General features: G+C 42.8%; 2 protein-coding genes across 3 annotated transcripts in view; both read right to left on the reverse strand.

Moving 5' to 3' along the window:
- The window catches only part of LOC138765443 (serine/arginine repetitive matrix protein 2-like), a 28,442-nt gene extending 21,062 nt beyond the window's left edge, over nucleotides 1-7,380 (reverse strand). The window contains exon 1 of the mRNA XM_069942482.1: nucleotides 7,162-7,380. Within this exon, the coding sequence (XP_069798583.1) occupies nucleotides 7,162-7,380 (219 nt within the window). The remainder of the gene's footprint in view (nucleotides 1-7,161) is intronic.
- A 3,215-nt stretch (nucleotides 7,381-10,595) lies between these two features.
- The window catches only part of anp32e (acidic (leucine-rich) nuclear phosphoprotein 32 family, member E), a 39,585-nt gene continuing 31,370 nt past the window's right edge, over nucleotides 10,596-18,810 (reverse strand). For both annotated transcript variants that reach the window (XM_069940599.1, XM_069940597.1), the window contains exon 7: nucleotides 10,596-14,054. In XM_069940599.1, the coding sequence (XP_069796700.1) occupies nucleotides 13,990-14,054 (65 nt within the window). In that variant the 3' untranslated portion in view covers nucleotides 10,596-13,989. The remainder of the gene's footprint in view (nucleotides 14,055-18,810) is intronic.

Consider the following 18,810-nt stretch of genomic DNA (forward strand, 5'->3'; position numbering starts at 1 on the left):
ACCCTGAGAGACTGGCAAGGGTCCCACTATGTCCACGTGAATGTGGTCAAACCTGCATTCCGTTGGCTCAAAAGGGTGTGGGGGGACCTTGGTGTGTTGCTGCACTTTGGCTGTTTGCCACTGCGTACATGTCTTGGCCCACCCCTGGACTTGTTTCTGCAATCCATGCCACACGGACTTGCTGGCCACCAGATGGACTGTAGTTCTGATGGATGGGTGTGCCAGCCTGTGGTTGGAGTCAAAAACTAGTTGCCTCCATGCTGTTGGGACAATAGGCCAAACCTGCCCAGTGGCCATGTTGCACAGGAGGTTGGTAGTACTTGTGCCGACTGGAATGTCCTGAAGCCGAAGGCCTGTGACAGTGGTCCTGTACTGCAGGATCTCGTCATCCTGCTGCTGTGCCTCTGCCAGTGCTGCAAAGTCCAGACCATTGACCAGGGAGTGGATGCTGTGTCTTGACAAGGCATCTGCGACCATGTTGTCTTTGCCCTAGATGTGCCTGACGTCGGTAGGTACTCCGAGATGTAAGACAAATGTCTCTGTTGGCGGGCTGACCAGGGATCAGAGATTTTAGCCAGGGAAAAAGTCAGTGGTTTGTGGTCCATGAAAGCCCTTCCCTCAAGAAAGAAAGTACCGGAAGTGGTGGATGGCTAAGTACATAGCCAGCAGCTCTCTATCGAAAGCGCTGTACTTTAGTTTGGGGGGCTGCAGATGTTTGCTGAAGAAAGCTAGTGGGTACCAACTTCCTTCTATCTGCTGCTCCAGGACTCCACCAATTGCTGTTCCTGAGGCATTGACTGTGAGGGCCGTGGGTGCATCTGGTCTGGGGTGGGTCAGGTGTGCTGCTTTGGCCAGAGCTTCTTTGGTTTCCACAAACGCACGTACGGATTCATCATCCCTGGTCAGGTCCTTCTCCTTGCTAGACATCAGGATGAACAGAGGGCGCATCACTCAAGCAACCTCTGGGATAAACCTGCAATAAAAGTTTATCATCCCCTCTGGGCTTTGGGAAGTTGCAGATGGCCTCTATCTTGTCGGGCAGTGGTGTAGCCCCGTCCTTTGTAATCCTGTGGCCCAGGAAATTGATGGTGTTCAGGACAAACTGGCATTTGGCCAGGTTGATGGTGACTCGTCCACACTGAGACCTACCAGACCTCCAAAATCTCTGTAGTCGTCTGGCCTGTTCTGTGCTGTTATTGGTTATATGGTTTCATGGTTATATGGTTAACTTTACAATATTATTCACTGAATATCGATTTTTAATAAAACCTGCTTGATCTACATGGATTAAATCTGGCAACAATTTTATAATCTACATTCAATAAGGAAATAGGTCTATATGATCCTGTTTTTAATGGGTCCCTATCCTTCTTAAGAATAACTGTAATAATTGCTTTGGAAAAGGAATCCGGAAAAAAACAAATCTCCGTCACCTCTTTCAAAACATCCATCAATAAAGGAATTAATAAGTCTTGAAATATTTTATAAAATTCAGAAGTAAAACCATAATCTCCTGGAGACTTCCCACTAGCTTTCTCCATATATCTACAAAATTCATATCTTTCCTTAACACCATTAGCTGTTTAGCCATTTTGATTCTGATTACCAATTTTGGACATTTATCTGATAATGGATATAAACAATTAAAATCAGCCCCTATCATATGCCTGATTTAAATTAAAAAGAGCCCAACATGAATTGCTCATCATCTATGTTAGAAGCATAAACATTCATTAAAGTCCAACATTCAGAGAAAATAAAGAGCCTACCAGCTGACTCAAAAACTGATTCCAATTTAAAAGCTAACTTTTTATTAATCAAAATAGCAACTCCTCTGGCTTTGGAATTAAAAGAAGATGCAATAACTTGCCCAACCCAATATCTTGTTAATTTCTGATGTTCCTTTTCAGTCAAATATGTCTGTTGCAAAATAGTGATGTCAACCTTCAATTTTTTAATATCTGCCAATACCCTTTTTCTCTTAATCGTGTTATTAAGCCCGTTAACATTAAAAGTAGCAAAATTTAAAATTTAAATTAACCATTACGTCATATCTATAAACAGCCCACCAGAAATGGTGAAGCATGTCCCCATGGCTCCAGTACAAACAAAACCAAAGATCTCATCAGAGAAAAGAAGAAATAAAAAACCCCAATAAAAAAACCCTCAAAAAAGAATACTCCTCTCAATTATATGGGAGTGACCAATGCCACAAAGTGGCTGACGAGTTCAGAAGAATTGGTAGTTGGACCACCTTCCTTGAACAGAACCAAAAAAAAGTAATATAGAAAAATCATTTCAAGTATGAAATGCTTCTTCCAAATCTCGATTAACCTGATCATCATCAATTCCGATATCAATTAACTGTTGAGATTCCATCTCTCGCATCACATTCTTCCCTTTCGGAACCAAAACAAGCTGTTAAGAAAACCTTTCTTGACTTTGCACCTGCTTATTATCAGGTAAAGAATTAGCAAATGTAAGAGCTTCAGCATCATCAGTGAAAGACTGAGATTGGTAATCTCCATAAAAAACTTTAAGCACAACAGGATAATGGAAAGCAAATTTATATCCTTTCTTCCACAAAACAGCTTTAGCTGAATTAAATTCTTTACGGCATTTAATTACAGCTTGACTCAAGTCTAGACCTTCAAAATCCTCCGAAGGACCAACAATAAATCATTTTTCTGAATTTCCCAGCCAGTAAACGAATCCTCCATCTGCCCCATCCTTTCTTTACATTGGTCCACATCATCTTTACAATGAATAAATTCTTCTTCATTCTTCTTAAATTTATCCTGAACCTTATCCACCACTTTCAAACATTTTGCCACATCCATTTTAATAGAAGATATTTCCCCCTTCATAACTGAGAATTCTTGACTTATTTGAATAGCCAGGTTCTCCATCTGTTTAGATAAATCAACAGATAAAGTTGGCTCTGATTGATGAGGGTCAGACTTAAACCTTAAGGTCTGCTTCACCATGGGCCTACCCTTATATATAACTGTATCCTCCTCCTCCAAAGCTGTTCCTCCTCTTCCAGTCCAACGATGTCCACCTCTTCCTCCTCCATCAATATGGAGGTTGCCTCGACCCGACTATGGGTATAGACTCCCCCACCCCCCCGTCAATCCAGGATCACTGGACCGAGGAAGATCAGGTCCTCCCCAACAGCCCAGGCCACATCAGGTATCTTGTTCGGGAGGAGGATGACATTGGGCATCGGCGCCATCCTCTGCAGCAATGCGTGGAGTTGGAGCCGGTGTAGTATAGATCCTACCAGAGGACTGGCGTTGTGGTCGAGGATGAGAAGAAATGGGAGGGATGGCTCGTCTGGACTATGTCAAACTATAACAATGCCTAGTCCCACTCACCTGCACCCAATCTATAGCCCTTCACACCTCTCCCATCCATGAAACTGTCCAAATTCTTCTTAAATGTTAAAATTGATCCCACATTCACCACTTCAGCTGGTAGCTCGCTCCACACTCCCACCGCTCTATGTGTGAAGAAATTCCCCTCATGATCACCCTAAACTTTTCCCCTTTTGGTGTAAAAGCCTACCTACATTTAATTTGTCTGTCCCCCTCATAATTTTAAATACCTTGATCAAATCTCCCCTCATTCTTCTACGCTCCAGGGAATAAAGTCCTAACCTGTTTAACCTTTCCCTTTAATTCACTTTCTGAAGTCTGGCAACATCCTAATAAATATTCTTTGCATTCTTTCAATCTTATTGATATCCTTCCAGTAGTCAGGAGACTAAAACTGCACATAATGCTCCAAATTTGGCCTCACCTATGTCTTACAGCACTTTATCAATACATCTCAACTCTTGTTCTTAATACTTTGATTTATGAAGGCCAATATGACAAAAGGTCTCTTGACAACGTAATCTATCTGTGATGCCACTTTCAAGGAATTATGTATCTGTATTACCAGATCCCTCTGTTCTGCCACACTCCTCAATGCTCAATCATTTACCGCGTATATCCTTTCCTGGTTTGTCCTTCCAAAATGCAACACCTTACATTTGTCTGCATTAAATTCCATCTGCTATTTTTCAGCCCAGTTAGTCAATCCCTCTGCAAACTTTGAAAGCCTTCCTCGCTGTCCACAACACCTTCAATCTTTGTGTCATCTGCAAATTTACCACTTTATCATCTAGATCATTGAGATATAGATGACAAACAACAATGGCCTCACCACCAATCCCTGAGGCACACCACTAGTTACACACCACCAGTCTGAGAAACAATCATCTAACTCTGGTTTCTGCCATCCCACCAATGTCAATCCAGTTGACTACCTCTCCATGAATGTCTGAACCTTTCTGACTAACCTCCCATGTGGGACCTTGTCAAAGGCCTTACTAAAGTCTATGTAGACAACATCCACTCACAAAGCCATATTGACTATTCCTAATCAGTCTCTGGCTACCCAAATATTTGTATACCCGAACCCCAAGTACACCTTCCAATAACCTACCTACTACTGACATCAGGTTCACCGGCCTGTAATTTCCAGGGTTACTCTTAGAGCCTTTTTTTAAAGCTATGTAACACCTGATCTACCATCCAATCCTTCACTACAACACCTGCGGCTAAGGACATTTTAAATATTTCTGCCAGAGCCCCTGCAATTTCTACAGCATCTTCACTCAAGGTCCGAGGGAATATCTTGTCATGCCCTGGGGATTTATCCACCCTTATTTACTTTAAGACAGCAAGCACCTCCCCTTCTTTAATTTATACAGGTCCCATGACCTCACTGCTTATTTTCCTCACTTTCCTCAACTCTGTGCCAGTTTCCTGAATAAATACTGATGCAAAAACCCCATTTAAGATCTCCCCATTTCTTCTGGGTCCATACATAGCTGACCACTCTGACCACTTTAAGGGGATCAATTTGTCTTTTACTATCCTTTATTCTTATTATACTTGGAGAAACCCTTACACATTGTTTGCCTTCCTGATTTTGTTCTTGAGGTTTTTCTTACATTTTTTATATTCCTCAAGTACCTCATTTGTTCCATGTGCCTATATCTGCTCTACACCTCTCTCTTCTTCTGATCTAGATCCTCAATGTTCCTTGAAAGTTCCCTATATCTTCTAATCTTGCCTTTGATCCTGACAGGAACATACAAACTCTGTATTCTTAAAATTTCACCTTTGAAGGTCTCTCACTTACTTCGCACATCCTTTCCAGAAAACAACTCCTAACCTACGCTTTCTAGATCCTTTCTCATTTCCTCAAAATTGGCCTCTCTCCAACTGAGAATCTCAACCCGAGGCCCAGACCTATCTTTCTCCAGAATTAACTTGAAATTAATGGCATTGTTATCACCAACACATACTTCTGTCACCTGTACATGGTTCTAGTCATCACACCAAGGAAGGGTGAGATAGCAGCAGGTAATGGGAGGAATTTTTAAAATCTGGATGTTGAGGGGAGGGGATGGGATAGAGGAACCTGGGGTCCAAATCCATATATCTCTCAAGGTCGCTGCATAGGCTGATAGGATAGTTAAGAAGGCCAATGGGATGCTGGGCTTCATTAACAGGAGAAATGAATTCAGAGTAGAGAGGTCATGTTGCAACTCTATAAATCTCAGGTGAGACTATCGAAGTGTATTGTGTTCAGTTCTGGTCACCTCATTATAGGAAGGATCTGAAAGTTATGGAGAGGATGCAGAGGAGATTTACTAGGATGTTGCCTGGATTGGAAAATGAGGCAATGTTAGCAGAGCTTAGAACTTTTCTCCTTGGAGTGTAGAAGGATGAGAGTTGTCTTAATAGAGGTTTACAAGATTCTGAAAGGCACAGACAAGCCAGTGCCTTTTTCCCAGGGCAGGGAGAAACATTTTGAGAAGACATACGGTTTTTTCTTAGAGAGTTATAGGAGCCTGGAATGCATTGCCAGGAGTGGTGGTAGAGGCTAAAATATTAGGGGAATGCAAGAGGCTCTTAGACAGGCACATGGATGAAAGAAAAATAGAGGGTTAAGAAGGCTTTTGTTTTTTTTGGTTGGAATATAGAGGTAAGCACAACATTATTGGCTGAAGGGTCTGTACTATGCTGAAATCTTCTATGTTTTTTATAAGATTATCAGGAAAAGGGGAGGTTTATCCAGAGGGCATTAAAGTTATTACAGGCTTTTATAGCAGGCAGCAAGGTTAGCACAATGCTCTTCCTGCGCCAGTGAACAGGGTTCGAATCCGCCACTGCCTGAAAGGAGTTTGTACGTATGTTCTCCCTGTGTCTTCACGGGCTTCCTCTGGGTGCTCCGGTTTCAATATTATTTTATTGTTATGTAATATCACAGAAAATGTGATATATAACCATATAACAATATAACCATTTACGGAGCGGAAACAGGCCATGTTGGCCTTTCGAGTCCGCACCGGTTCACTGATTTTGTGCGCCCTCTTCAGGCATTGGTGATTTTAAGTGTAGTGTATCTTTATTACACAAAATTTCCTTTAGCTCACCAAAAGACAGACTGGAACAACAGAACATTACACACACTCTTCTAGTCTGTGCCAAACTGTTTCTGCTTAGTCCCACTGACCTGCACCCATCCATGAACCTGTCCAAATTCTTCTTAAATGTTAAATTTGAGCCCGCATCCACCACTTCACCTGGCAGCTTGTTCCACACTCCCACCGCTCTGTACGAAGAAGTCCCCCCCACCGAAACCTTTCATCCTTTCCCCTCAGTGGAAATACCCTACCTACATTTACTCTGTCTGCCCCCCTCATAATTTTAAATACCTCGATCAAACCCCCTCCCCCCCCGCTCCAGGGAATAAAGTCCTGACCTGTTTAACCTTGCCCTCAAAATACTCAACCCTTCAAAATGTACTGGGGTTGTGGGTTAATGGGTCATTTGGGCAGCAATGAGTCTGTGTTTCAATTTAACATTGAAAGAGAGGTTGATTTCCTTTGGAAGGTCAGTAACCAAGGGGCACAGGGCCAATTGGGGAAAGGTTTAGGAATCCCTTCCCAACATAAGGTCGGCAGCGGTCTTGGGACTCCCCACCCCACATCATTTGGAGGCAGAAACATGTTGAACAAGTCCGCAAGACCTTCATCTGGCTTGGAGGGAAGGGGCTAGCATAACACGATGGGAAGATCGGCCTCGAACTCCCGTCACTTACCAGACAGGCAGAGAGCCAAACAAGACAAGACATGAACATTTTTGTGGGGCTCTTTTCATTTTTAAGGAGCCCGGGGTTGCAGATCGGTTTCGGGCTTGGAGCCGGGGGTCGGCCTTTCAAGCCCGCCCCATGGCTGCAGTCCGTTGCCTCGGAGAGTTTGGATAGCGGAGCGAGGGAGACGCTGGGAGATGTAGTCCGATATCGCACTCGTGACGTCATTGCGCCTACAACTCCCAACATGCATCGGACTCCAGTTCCCAGAGTGGCAACTGCAAAGTGTGGGGCTATTAAAACTGCTTCAAATGCAACGAGCAGAAAGGGATAAAGGAATCACCTTTTAATGAAAAATATATTTATTGGGACTTTTACACTCCTATCAGTCAACACCTAGCTGCGATTTAATCATTAAATTGCATGTGCAAAATGTATTTTTCCATCAATCATTTTCCAGCCTGTTTTATTATCCTTAATCTCTTAGTTGGTTTCCTTTGCCACCATCTCCATCTTGTGGGGAATCTTGAAGCTGGGCACATCACCATAGACTCAAATTTTTGCAGGTGTATAGTGGAGATCATTCTGGCTGGTTGCATCACTGGTCTGGAGGTGCCAATACACAGGACAGGGAAAGGTATAGTTATCAGTCTTCAGTCCATCGAGGACATCTACAAGAAGTTGTGTCTCAAGAATGCAGCTTCTCTTACAAACCCACACCACTCAGGCCATGCCCTCTTCCCACTGCTACCGGCAATACTGGAGGGTGAAGGATGATACCAGTGACACGAGGACAGCTTCCCTACTGCCATCAGATTTCTGAATGGACAAATGAATCAAAGACACCACTTCATTTTTTCACTGATTCATTTATTTTTAATTGCAAATTTTAGAGCAATATTTGCACAGTAAGGGTGCCACAAAACAACAAGTTTCATGACAATAGATTGAAGTTGCTCAGACAGAACTTCAAAGGTGGTGAATCTTCTCCCTGGAGGAGTGTGGAACCTTGATCGTTTATTTAAAGAGGAAATGGATCCATTGTTGAAAGATCAGGGAATTGACAGCCGAAGGGAACTGGACACACGAGTCAGCAAACCATATTAAACAGCAGGCGGCCATTCATGCTCTTGCATTCATACAGCATGGAGACAGGATTTTTGGCCCTTCACATCAGTCACCCATCCTCACTAATTTAACCTTTTCTCTCACCTCCCCATCAACTCCTTCCCTTCAATTCTCCGGTCATCCACCAACAGTAGACACCTTCTAAAAATCTGAGCAGGCTTGGAGGGATTCAGGGGAAATGCAACAAGCCAAGGTAGACAAAGGTGGCATCCTCAAGGATCCCCACCACCCAGGACATGCCCTCTTCATTCTGCTACCATCAGGTAAAAGGTACAGGAGCCTGAACACCCAGAGGCACAAGGACAATTTCTTCCCCCTCTGCCATCAGATTCCTGAATGATTTACTGAACCAGACACTGCCTCACCATGACTTTTTCTTGCACTATTTTTGATTTATTTTGTAAGGCTGTTTATATAAATGTTTGTACTGTGATATGTTCATGAAATAAATTCTGGTCTACCAATCCCCATGCAGGTGCTCCTCAACTTATGATGGGGCGGCATTCTGATGATTTTTACACTTACGATAGGGATAAGTTGAAAAATAGAGAACTGCACCTACTAAACATTATAACCTAGCCTATCTTAAATGTGTTCAGAACACTTACGTAGCCTACAGCTGGGCAAATTTATCTAAAGGAAAGCTTATTTTATAGTTGAATATCTTTTATTCTACACTGAAAAAATTTTTGAATCATAAAATATAGCGATAACGGCCATCTTAATTTTGAAAAATCTTAAGTTGAACCAACACAAGTAGAGGAACTGTACACTGGGGGTTTTACTGTAACCAGTTTATGAAAACTAAGCCCCTTCCCAGACCTCTAACAGATTTGTTTATTTGGGAGAGATTTTTTTTTGGAGTTTTCAGTCAAATTTATAACTTTGCTTTATATATTACACAAGTAATATTCGTCTTAGCTCTGTCCCCACAGGCCATCTGTTACCAATCCACAGAGCATGCGCTGAAAAGCACCAATTTTGATAATGCCAAATGTCACTCACAGCTGCCTCCTGGGTCTAAAAGCAGGTTGATGGTGCCTGAATGGGACACGAAGCACACAAATCAAGTGCTTTTTACAATAAATACATACCTTCTCATTCGCCCCATCACTAAACACACCAGTAATGCAAGCCACAAATCCAAAAAGCAGGCAGGGTATTTGAAAGAATTTTCTCTTCCTTTGGAAGGACATTAATAAGTTAGAAGGAGGGCAGAGGAGATTCACCAGGATGTTGACAGGGCTTGGGTTATTGGGAAAGGTTGGATAGACTCCCGAGAGCAAAAGAGGCAGAGGGGTGACTTTGTAGGTTTATGAAATCATGAGGGGAGGCATGGATAAATTTTTTTTAAAAAAATTTCATTTTCAGCCATTCTTTTCCCAGGTTGAATGATTAGAGAACTAGAGGGCTAAGGTGAGATGGGAAAGGTTTAAGAGTGACTTGAGGGGTAATTTTCCACCCCAAGGGTGGTCTGTACCTGGAGGATCTGCCAGAGGAAAACTGTGGAAGTGAGGACAATGACAACTTTCAAAAGCCATTTGAACATGGATAGGAAGGGCTTAGAAAACAATTGAAAGAGGGCAGAGGAGATTTGCGAGGATGTTGCTGGAACTTGAGGAACTGAGTTGCAGGGAAAAGTTAAACAGGATTTTATTCCCTGGAGTGTAGAAGAATGAGAGAAGATTTGAGATAGAGGTATACAAAATTATGAGGGTATACACAGAGTAAATCTAGATAGACCTTTTTCATTGAGGGCAGGGAAATATAAACAAGAGGATATGGGTTAAGGGTGAAAGGGGAGGTTTTGGGGGAACTTCTAAATGCAGAGTGGTTAGTGGGAGTGCCAGCTGAAGTGGTGAATGTGGGCTCAACTTTAACATTGAAGAAAAATTGGGAAAGGTACGTGGATGGGTATGGACTGGGTGCCGGTCAGTGGGACCAGGCAGAATAAATAGTTTGGCACACACTTCAAGTGCCTATTTTTCTGTGTTGTACATTCTATGGTAAGGATATGAACCAAATGCAGGCAAACAGGACTAGCTCAGAATGCTAATTTGGAAGGCATCGATAAGTTGGGCAGAAGGGCCTGTTCTGTATGACCCTGAAACTCGTTACCAAAGGGAGTAGCTGAAGCACATCGTTCCCTTGCCCGGATAGATTCAAACGCTTGAGTGGAGTACAAATGGCAGCACAGACCAATGCTCTCTTCACCTCCGCCCCATTGCGCCGACTTGTGTTTTAGGAGCTTCAGTTTGATTCTGTAGCAGCCAAGGCCTCGCCACTCCTTCATTGCGACACAGGAGGCGAGAAGCTTTACTGAAACATTTGGAACTTTATTTTGTGCAACTTTCAATTTATATATAAACAAAAGACAGCGGTAAGTTTACAGCACAAAACTAACCCAGAGCTGTTCCCAGGAGGCTCTATTTTCACGGTTAAAATTACAACCCTCTCCTCTCCAGAAAAATTCAAAAACAGGGGTAGGAAGGAAAGTTAGCCGGTCACATTTACTTTGGGGGTGGGGGGGTGGGGAGATAGGGACAGGGCGAGAGAATTATAAACCTAGAGCAAAAGCTGCATGAGAACTCAGGTGAAGAAGCCTACTTCACAAAGGGAACACTTGTCCCTGTGAAGAAGTGGGGAAAAGACACACGCAAAATGTGTGTCCTGGGAATATCCCTGGAACAAACATTCACAGACCAGGCAGAGTAACTGCCTGGGTTGAGATATATATATTTATATGCTGAAGCAAATACTTCAAATTCATTATTCCAAATTCAAAAAATTCTACATGGCTTCATCCAAATACAGTATATCCTAAAACCAAAAATAATTAAAAAAACCTATTCTTCCAAAAACAATTTAAACACAAGAGGAGCAGGGAGATTTTTCCTCTTCTCTTTAAAAAGGCAACCAGACTATTTACAAAGTGTCCTTTTAAAAAAAAACGGAGTGTCATTGATTGAGCACTGTTAGAATTTAAATTTAGACGTAAACAGACATGCATACAGCACAGTTCCAGGCCTTTTCGGCCCATGAGCCCGTGCCACCCAATTAACCTACAATCCCTGGTACATTTTGAAAGGTGGGAGGAAACGGGAGCACCCGGAGATGTGGGGAGAATGTACAAACTCCTGATAGACAACGGCAGATTCGAACCCCAGTCTCTGGCGCTGTAGCAGCTTTGCCCTTATGGGAGGGAGAGTGTTTAAAGTTCCAATGTAGGACAAACAAGGGGAAGCAGCATAGAAGGATGCTTCACTCTGAGGAACTGGGTCAAGGAAATGGTTGAGGAGGGCACTCGGCATTGACAGGAGGGGGAGTATACTTTAAGCAGCTCGGTTACAAATGCTAACCAGTCTGTCTGTCTTGGCAAATGAGGGAGGGGAACAAAACTCAAAAGCCTCAGCACAAAGTATTAGTGCATCAAAACTGCACAATTCTTTTGCCAGGCAAGAAAGATAATTCGCTGACTTTGATTCGCAGGAAAACCCTCGATCTCACCAGCAGGAAAATAAACCCGAACAGTGCTCAGTCTTTTCATTTTATTTTATGGACAGCTAAAAAACCAAAGCCCCACAGGATCTACAAGTACAAAACCCACCCCTACACTTGAATAAACTGTCTGCATCTCTAGGAGGGTCCTCAAACAACAGGTTAAAAAGGAAATTTTCAATAGGAGTTGAAGGAAGTCAGGAGCAATCTATGAGGGCAGCACACATGAAAGGGTGCAGCCAGCCGCACCTTGCAATGTCCTAAACCAGAAGTCTGAGATCTAATGAAGTGAAGGTCTGCAGTCACTGTGATTGTAGTAAAAACAAACATGTTGGAGGAGCCCAGCAGGTCATGCAGTGCCTATGGGAGGTAAAGATCACTTTGAAGGGCTCAGGCCTGAGATGTTGGGAAAACATCTTTCTCTCCAGAGTGACCATCCTCCTCCTCCTCTCCTCCCCCTCCTCCTCCAGTTCTTCTTTGACCCTTCCTGGAAGATTGGTCAGGGTATTCCTAGATATAATGCAATTTGACGGTTGCAAAAAAAAATTCACACCAAGAACACAGAGTTCGAAGCCATTTGCCAGCTGTTACTGAACTATCTGACCTCAACCAAGGACTGCGACACACAGCCATCTATTCCCCTCTCCCCCAATGGGGAAACTACTCAGGAAAACTTCCAGGGATGCGGGCTCAATTTTGACATTTAAGAAAAATTTGGATCGACACATGGGTGGGAGGGGCATGGCCCAAGTCTAGGGACTAAAATAACAGTTCGACATGGCAATGGGCTGTGCTGTGCACTTTTCTATAGATTCAGTTTCTGGTCCGGTGGGGTGGGAACAGTGAAGACATTCACCAGCAGAAAAAATATTGGGAAATTCATCTTGAACTGAGACTCTCAATGGCTTGATCTTAATCAGAATGAACAGCAAACCCGATTGGTTAAAAAAAAACTACAAAAGGAAAAGGTTTATTGAAAATGAGATGCTCAGATGGGGAAAAAGGAAATGTTTTTGAAATTATTAATGTGTTTGGATTTTCTTTCCAGTAAACCATCAATATTTATAATCAGAGATTTACCAGTGTGAGAATTATAATCTGCCATGTGCTGCAATACCTTCTCTGATGGGAAAGTGTAACTACAGGAAAGGTTTACCTAACAAATACAGACCATGAATTGTTCAGGTAATTAAGCAATTAGATGGAGTTTTAAAACATGCACCAAGATCCAATTTGGTTCTGAAGCTCAGCTCCCATACATAGATCAACTAGATCGGTTGTTTTCAAACGTTTTCTTTCCACTCACTTCCCAGTTACATCATGGATGCTCTGTGATTAGTAAGGAATTACTTAAGGTGGGAAGTGAATGGAAAGAAAAAGTTTGAAACCCATTATTTTAATGGTACCTCATTGACTCGTTATATGCAGAGTTTCATAACTCCAAAGGAAATGGGCCAATATTAATTTTTCTCAAGCAAAATTTTCAGTAATAATTGGGTCTTGAGCAGTGGTTCTCAACTATCTCCCCCCCACCCCCCCACGTATCCTTACTAATCACAGAGCACCTATGGCATTGGGATTACTTAAGGTGGTATGTGAGTGGGAAGAAAGTTTGAAAACCACTGAACTAGATGTTTAGAAATTTGCCTGCACCGATTTTAAATTTAGACATACAGCACAGAAACAGGCCCTTCTGGCCCATGAGTCTGTGCCACCCAATTAACCTACAACTCCCATACGTTTCTTAACGGTGAGAGGAGACCGATGAAATCCATGCAAACATTGAGAGAAGGTATAAACACCTTACAGACAGTGCCATTTCCGAACCCCAGCTGCTGGTGCTATAACAGTGCCGCACTAACTGCTACTCTAACCGCACTGCATCCGCTGTGTGCAGCTCGTTTGAGTTATTAATTCCATGCACAAACTCCACAGAAAGGCAATGCAAAAAAAAAAAACAACACACAACACAAATGAATCCAGGACATTGCGAGTAAAACTGGAATGGTTTTAAAAAGTACAACAAAATAATTCCTTTTCCCCTCCACTCAGGTTCCTCCTCCCTCCCTCCCTCGCCTTCAACTCCAATTGTGACAGTTACCATTCTAAACCAGAGCAGTATGTTACGAAGTTGTATTGCGGCAAGACAGGAGTTTGGTCCACACGCGGGGAGGTGGGTGGGGTGGTGGTGGGGGGGGGGAGGGGGGAAAGCTACTCATCATCCTCGCCCTCTTCGTCGGCCTCTCGTTTCCGTTTCTGTCCCTGAGCAGCTGGGTCTTTCGTAGAAAGGAGACAAAAGGAACCACAAGATCAGGTCCGCAGGCAAGAAGAGAGTTGCTTCAACAAGTTAGATTTTGCTTCCTGAAGGGAATGCAGTATCGGGCAGTTCGGAGTTAGCATGTAGAACATTACAGTATAGAGCAGACCTTTCGTCCCACAATGTTGTGCTGAGCATATACCCACTCAACAATCTAAACCTACTTTACCTCACACCCATAATCCTTTCTTCCTTCATCCTTGTGCCAGATTTAAAAAAAAATGCCCCCAATGTACCAGCCCCCATCACCAACCGAGGCTTTGAATAGATATTCTGTGTCAGTCTTCACGGTGGAAGACATCCAGTATTCCAAAGAGTGGTGATAGGGATGCCAAGGGAGGTGAAAGCCTCAATTAAATAATTGTTGCAAAAAAGATAGTGATGAGCAAACTAATGGGACTGAAGGTGGACAAATCCCCTGGTCCTGATGGGATGCATCCAGGGTACAGAGGGAAATGGCAGGAGTTATAGCTGATGTGTTGGTCGTTATTTACCAAAATTCTCTAGGTTCTGGGCAGGTCCCGGCAGACTAGAAGACAGCAAATGTCATGCCACTTTTAAAAAAGGGATGTAGGTAACCATCAGCCAGTTAGCTTAATGTCTGTTGTCAGGAAAGTGCTTGAAACTGTAATAAAGGATGAAATAGCAAACCATTTAAAACGTAGGGGTTCCATCAGGCAGATGCAGCATGGATTCAGGAAGGGCAGTATTGTTTGACAAACTTGCTGGAGTTCTTTGAGGATATAATAGGTGTGATAGATAGAAGGGGAAACAGGCTGATGTTATATATTTGGATTTCCAGAATGCATTTGATAAGGTGCTGCACAAGAGACTTGTCAATAAGGTACCAATGAACGGAGTCAGAGGAAGTACGTTGGCATGGGTTGAGGATTAGTTAACTGACAGAAGGCAGAGAGTCAGGATAAATGGGTGTTTTTCTGATTGGCAGAGTGGTAAGTGGGGTGCTGCAGAGGTCGGTGCTGGGCCCATAGCTGTTCACCATTTACATTGAGGAGTTGGAAAAGGGACAGAGTGTAGTGTAGCAAGTTTGCGGATGATACTAAATTGAGTGGAAAAGCAAATTGTACAGAGGATATGGAGAGGCTGCAGAAGAATATAGTCAAGTTAATTGAGTGGGCATAGGTCTGGCAGATGGAGTATGTTAGTAAAAGCAAGGTCATCTACTTTGGTAGAAAAAATAGAAGAGCAAATTATTATTTAAATGGAAAAAGACTGCAGCATGCTGCAGTGCGGAAGGACTTGGGAGTGCTTGTGCACAAATCGCAAAAAGTTGGGTTGCAGGTTCAACAGGTTATTAAGAAGACAAACGGAATGTTGGCCTTCATCGCTAGAAGGAATTTAATTTAAGAGCAGGGAGGTCATGCTGCAACTATACAAGGTAATAGTGAGGCCGCACCTGAAGTACTGTGTGCAGTTCTGGTCTCTATACTTGAGGAAAGATATACTGGCCTTGGAGGCAGTCCAGGAGTTTCACCAGATTGATCCCAGAGATGAGGGGGTTGACCTACAAGGAGAGACTAATCGCATGGGATTATACTCACTTGAATTCAGAAGATTGAGAGATCTTATAGAAACATAAAATTATGAAAGGGTCAGGAAAAAAGTTTTCACCAGTAGGTGAGACCAGAACTTGAGGACACAGCCTCAAGATTCAGGAGTGTAATTTAAGATCGAGACCTGTTGAACCTGCAACCCAACTTTTCCCCCCAGAGTGTAGTGAATCTGTGGAATTATCTGCCCAGGGAAGCAGGTGAGGCTACTTTATTAAACTTACTAAGGTTCAGTTAGATAAGATTTTTTACATAAAAAAGGAAGGGATATGGGGAAAAAGCAAGTAGGCGGAGTTGAGTCAATGATCATATCAGCCAAGATCTTATTAAATGGTGGAGCAGGCTCAATGGCCCGATTCCTAGACCTATTTCTGATGTAATGCATTTGGCCACCCAGTACTCTCCACGTGAATAAAAATTTAGCCCTGACATCTCCCCAAAACTTTCCTACCCTCACCTTACGCTACTGACACTCGGAAAAAAAAGACATGCATAGAAATCCTCAAGGATGCGCAGATGTTGGAATCTGCAGCAATCTGCTGGTGGAGCCCGGTGAATCAAATAGCATCAATGGGAGATAAAAAGAAGAATGGTCAAAGCCCTTCATCAATACTTGAAAGGTCCACTGGCATTTATCCAACTTGCCCTGGCAAGCAGTGAATTGCAAACCCAAACTCTCAGCAGTGAGGTTTCAGAAGCCACCAGCAGGTTAAGGTGGTCACATACGAGACTGGGGGCTCCACTCGCCTCCAACCTCCCCATAGCACCGTGAGGGAGAAACTCTCAAGACAGACAGTAGGCAGCTTGTGTTCTAATTGCAGTGATCTTTGCGGGTAATGAGCACAGCTTCAAAAGACTAGGGATATTTGAGACAAGAAGGGGATATAACCATGATTACAGCACAGCCTGCTCAACCTTTCCCTGACCTAGGCAACATTCTTGTACCCTCTCTATTTTGTTGATATTCTTCCTATAATTTGGCAACCAAAACTGCACACAATATTCCAAATTTGGCCTTACGAAACTTCAACATGATATCCCAATTCCTGTACTAAATACTCAGGTTTACAAAGGCCAACATACCAAAAGCTTTCTCCACCACCCTATCTACACATGGCTCCACTTTTAGGGAACTATGTACCAAAACCCCTTTGTTCTACTGCATTCCTCAATTATCCATCATTTAATGTGAATGACATTTGCTGATTATTCCGACCAAAACGTAGCACCTCACACTTAAACACCATCTGCCATCTTTCTGCCCACTCATCTAACTGGCCTATATCCCACTGCAAGCTTTGAAAACATTCCTCACTGTCCACAACACCACCAATCTTTGTATCATCTGCATACTTACTAATCCAATTTACCACTCCATCATCCAGATCATTAATATATATGACAAACAACAATGGACCCAATACCGATCCCTGAGGCACTCTGCTAGACATCAGCCTCCAATTTTCCACCACTACTCTCTGGCTTCTCCCATCCAACCATTGTTCAATCCATTTCACTACTTCAACATTAATACCTAATGATTGAACCTTCCCACTAACCTCATGTGGAATCTTGTCAAAGGCCTTACTAAAACCCATATGGACAACATCCACAGCCTTCCCTTCGTCAACCTTCTTAGTAAACTCTTCGAAAAATTCTGTAAGATTTGTTTAACATGATCTACCATGCACAAATCCATGTTGACTACTCCTAATCAGTCCCTGTCTATCCAAATGATTGCATGTTCACCTCTAAGAACATTTTCAATTAATTTCCCTACCACTGATGTCAGACTCACAGGCCTCAAAAACTTGAGCTACCCTCCAATCCTCCGGCACCTCCCCCATGGCTAATGACATTTTAAATATTTCTGTTTGTGCCCCCACTATTTCTACACTAACCTCCCTCAGGGTCCTAGGGAATATCTGGTCATGATCCAGAGATTTATCCACCTTGGAATCTCTTTAAAATAGCCAGTACTACCTTCTCATTAATCTGTATATTTTCCATGACCTCACAACCAGATTTCCCCACTTCAACTGACTCAATATTCCTTCCTTTTGTGAATACTGAAAAAAAGTCATTTAAAATTTCCCCCATCTCTTTGACTCCTCACACAGCCTACCCCTCTCTCTGATCCTCAAGGGGCCAAATTTTATCCCTCACTATTCTTTTACCTTTAATGTACCTGTAGAAGCTCTTTGGATTTTTTTTTATTTTTTACCTTGCCTGCCAATGCAGCCTCATATCTCCTTTAGCCTTTCTAACTTCTTTAAGCTATTTTTGCACACTTCATATTCCTCAAACACTTCATTTACTCCCTGCTGTCTAGACCTGTTGCACACATCCCTCTTTCTCCGAACCAAATTCCCAATATCCCTTGAAAACCAAGGCTCCCTATATTTTCTAACCTTCCCTTTAATCCTCCCGGGACATCCCGACTCTGCGCTCTCAAGAATTCCCCGAAAATAAATGATCCCAATCCACATCTTCTAAATCCTTTCCCATCTCCTCGAAATTTGCCTTGTTCCAATCAAAAATCTCAACCTTAGGCCCAGCCCTATCCTTCTCCATTATTAGCCTAAAACTAATATTATGATCACTCAACCCAAAGTGCTCCCCAACACAACCTCTGACACTTGACCCATTTCATTCCCTAATAGGAGATCCAATACTGCCCAATCTCTAGTCAGTTCTTCTATGTATTGATTTTGAAAACTTTCCTGAACACATTTGACAACCCATCCAGCCCTTTTACAGTATGGGCATCCCAGACAACGCTTGTAAAGTTAAAATCTCCTACAATCACCACCCTATGTTTACTACACATATATGCTATCTCCTTACAAATTTTCTAACCCAATTCCCTCTGCCCGGGGTGGAGGGGGTCTATAATACACCCCCATCAGTGTTTTCATGTCTTTCCTATTCCACCCAAATAGCCTGACTGGACGAGCCCTGCAATCTATCCTGCCTTAGCACTACTGTAACAAGTAATGCAACTCCTCCACCTTAAAACAAGTTTCTCCTAAACTTTCCATCCCTTACCTTAGACAGATCTCCTCTGGTTCACGGGGAAAAAAAGTTGTGTATATATAAAAAAAAACACAGGAGTCTGTGCAGTTACAGATCTGGAGGTGACTC

This window comes from Narcine bancroftii, chromosome 5 (assembly GCF_036971445.1).
Source record: "Narcine bancroftii isolate sNarBan1 chromosome 5, sNarBan1.hap1, whole genome shotgun sequence".
Classification (NCBI taxonomy): Eukaryota; Metazoa; Chordata; class Chondrichthyes; order Torpediniformes; family Narcinidae; genus Narcine; species Narcine bancroftii.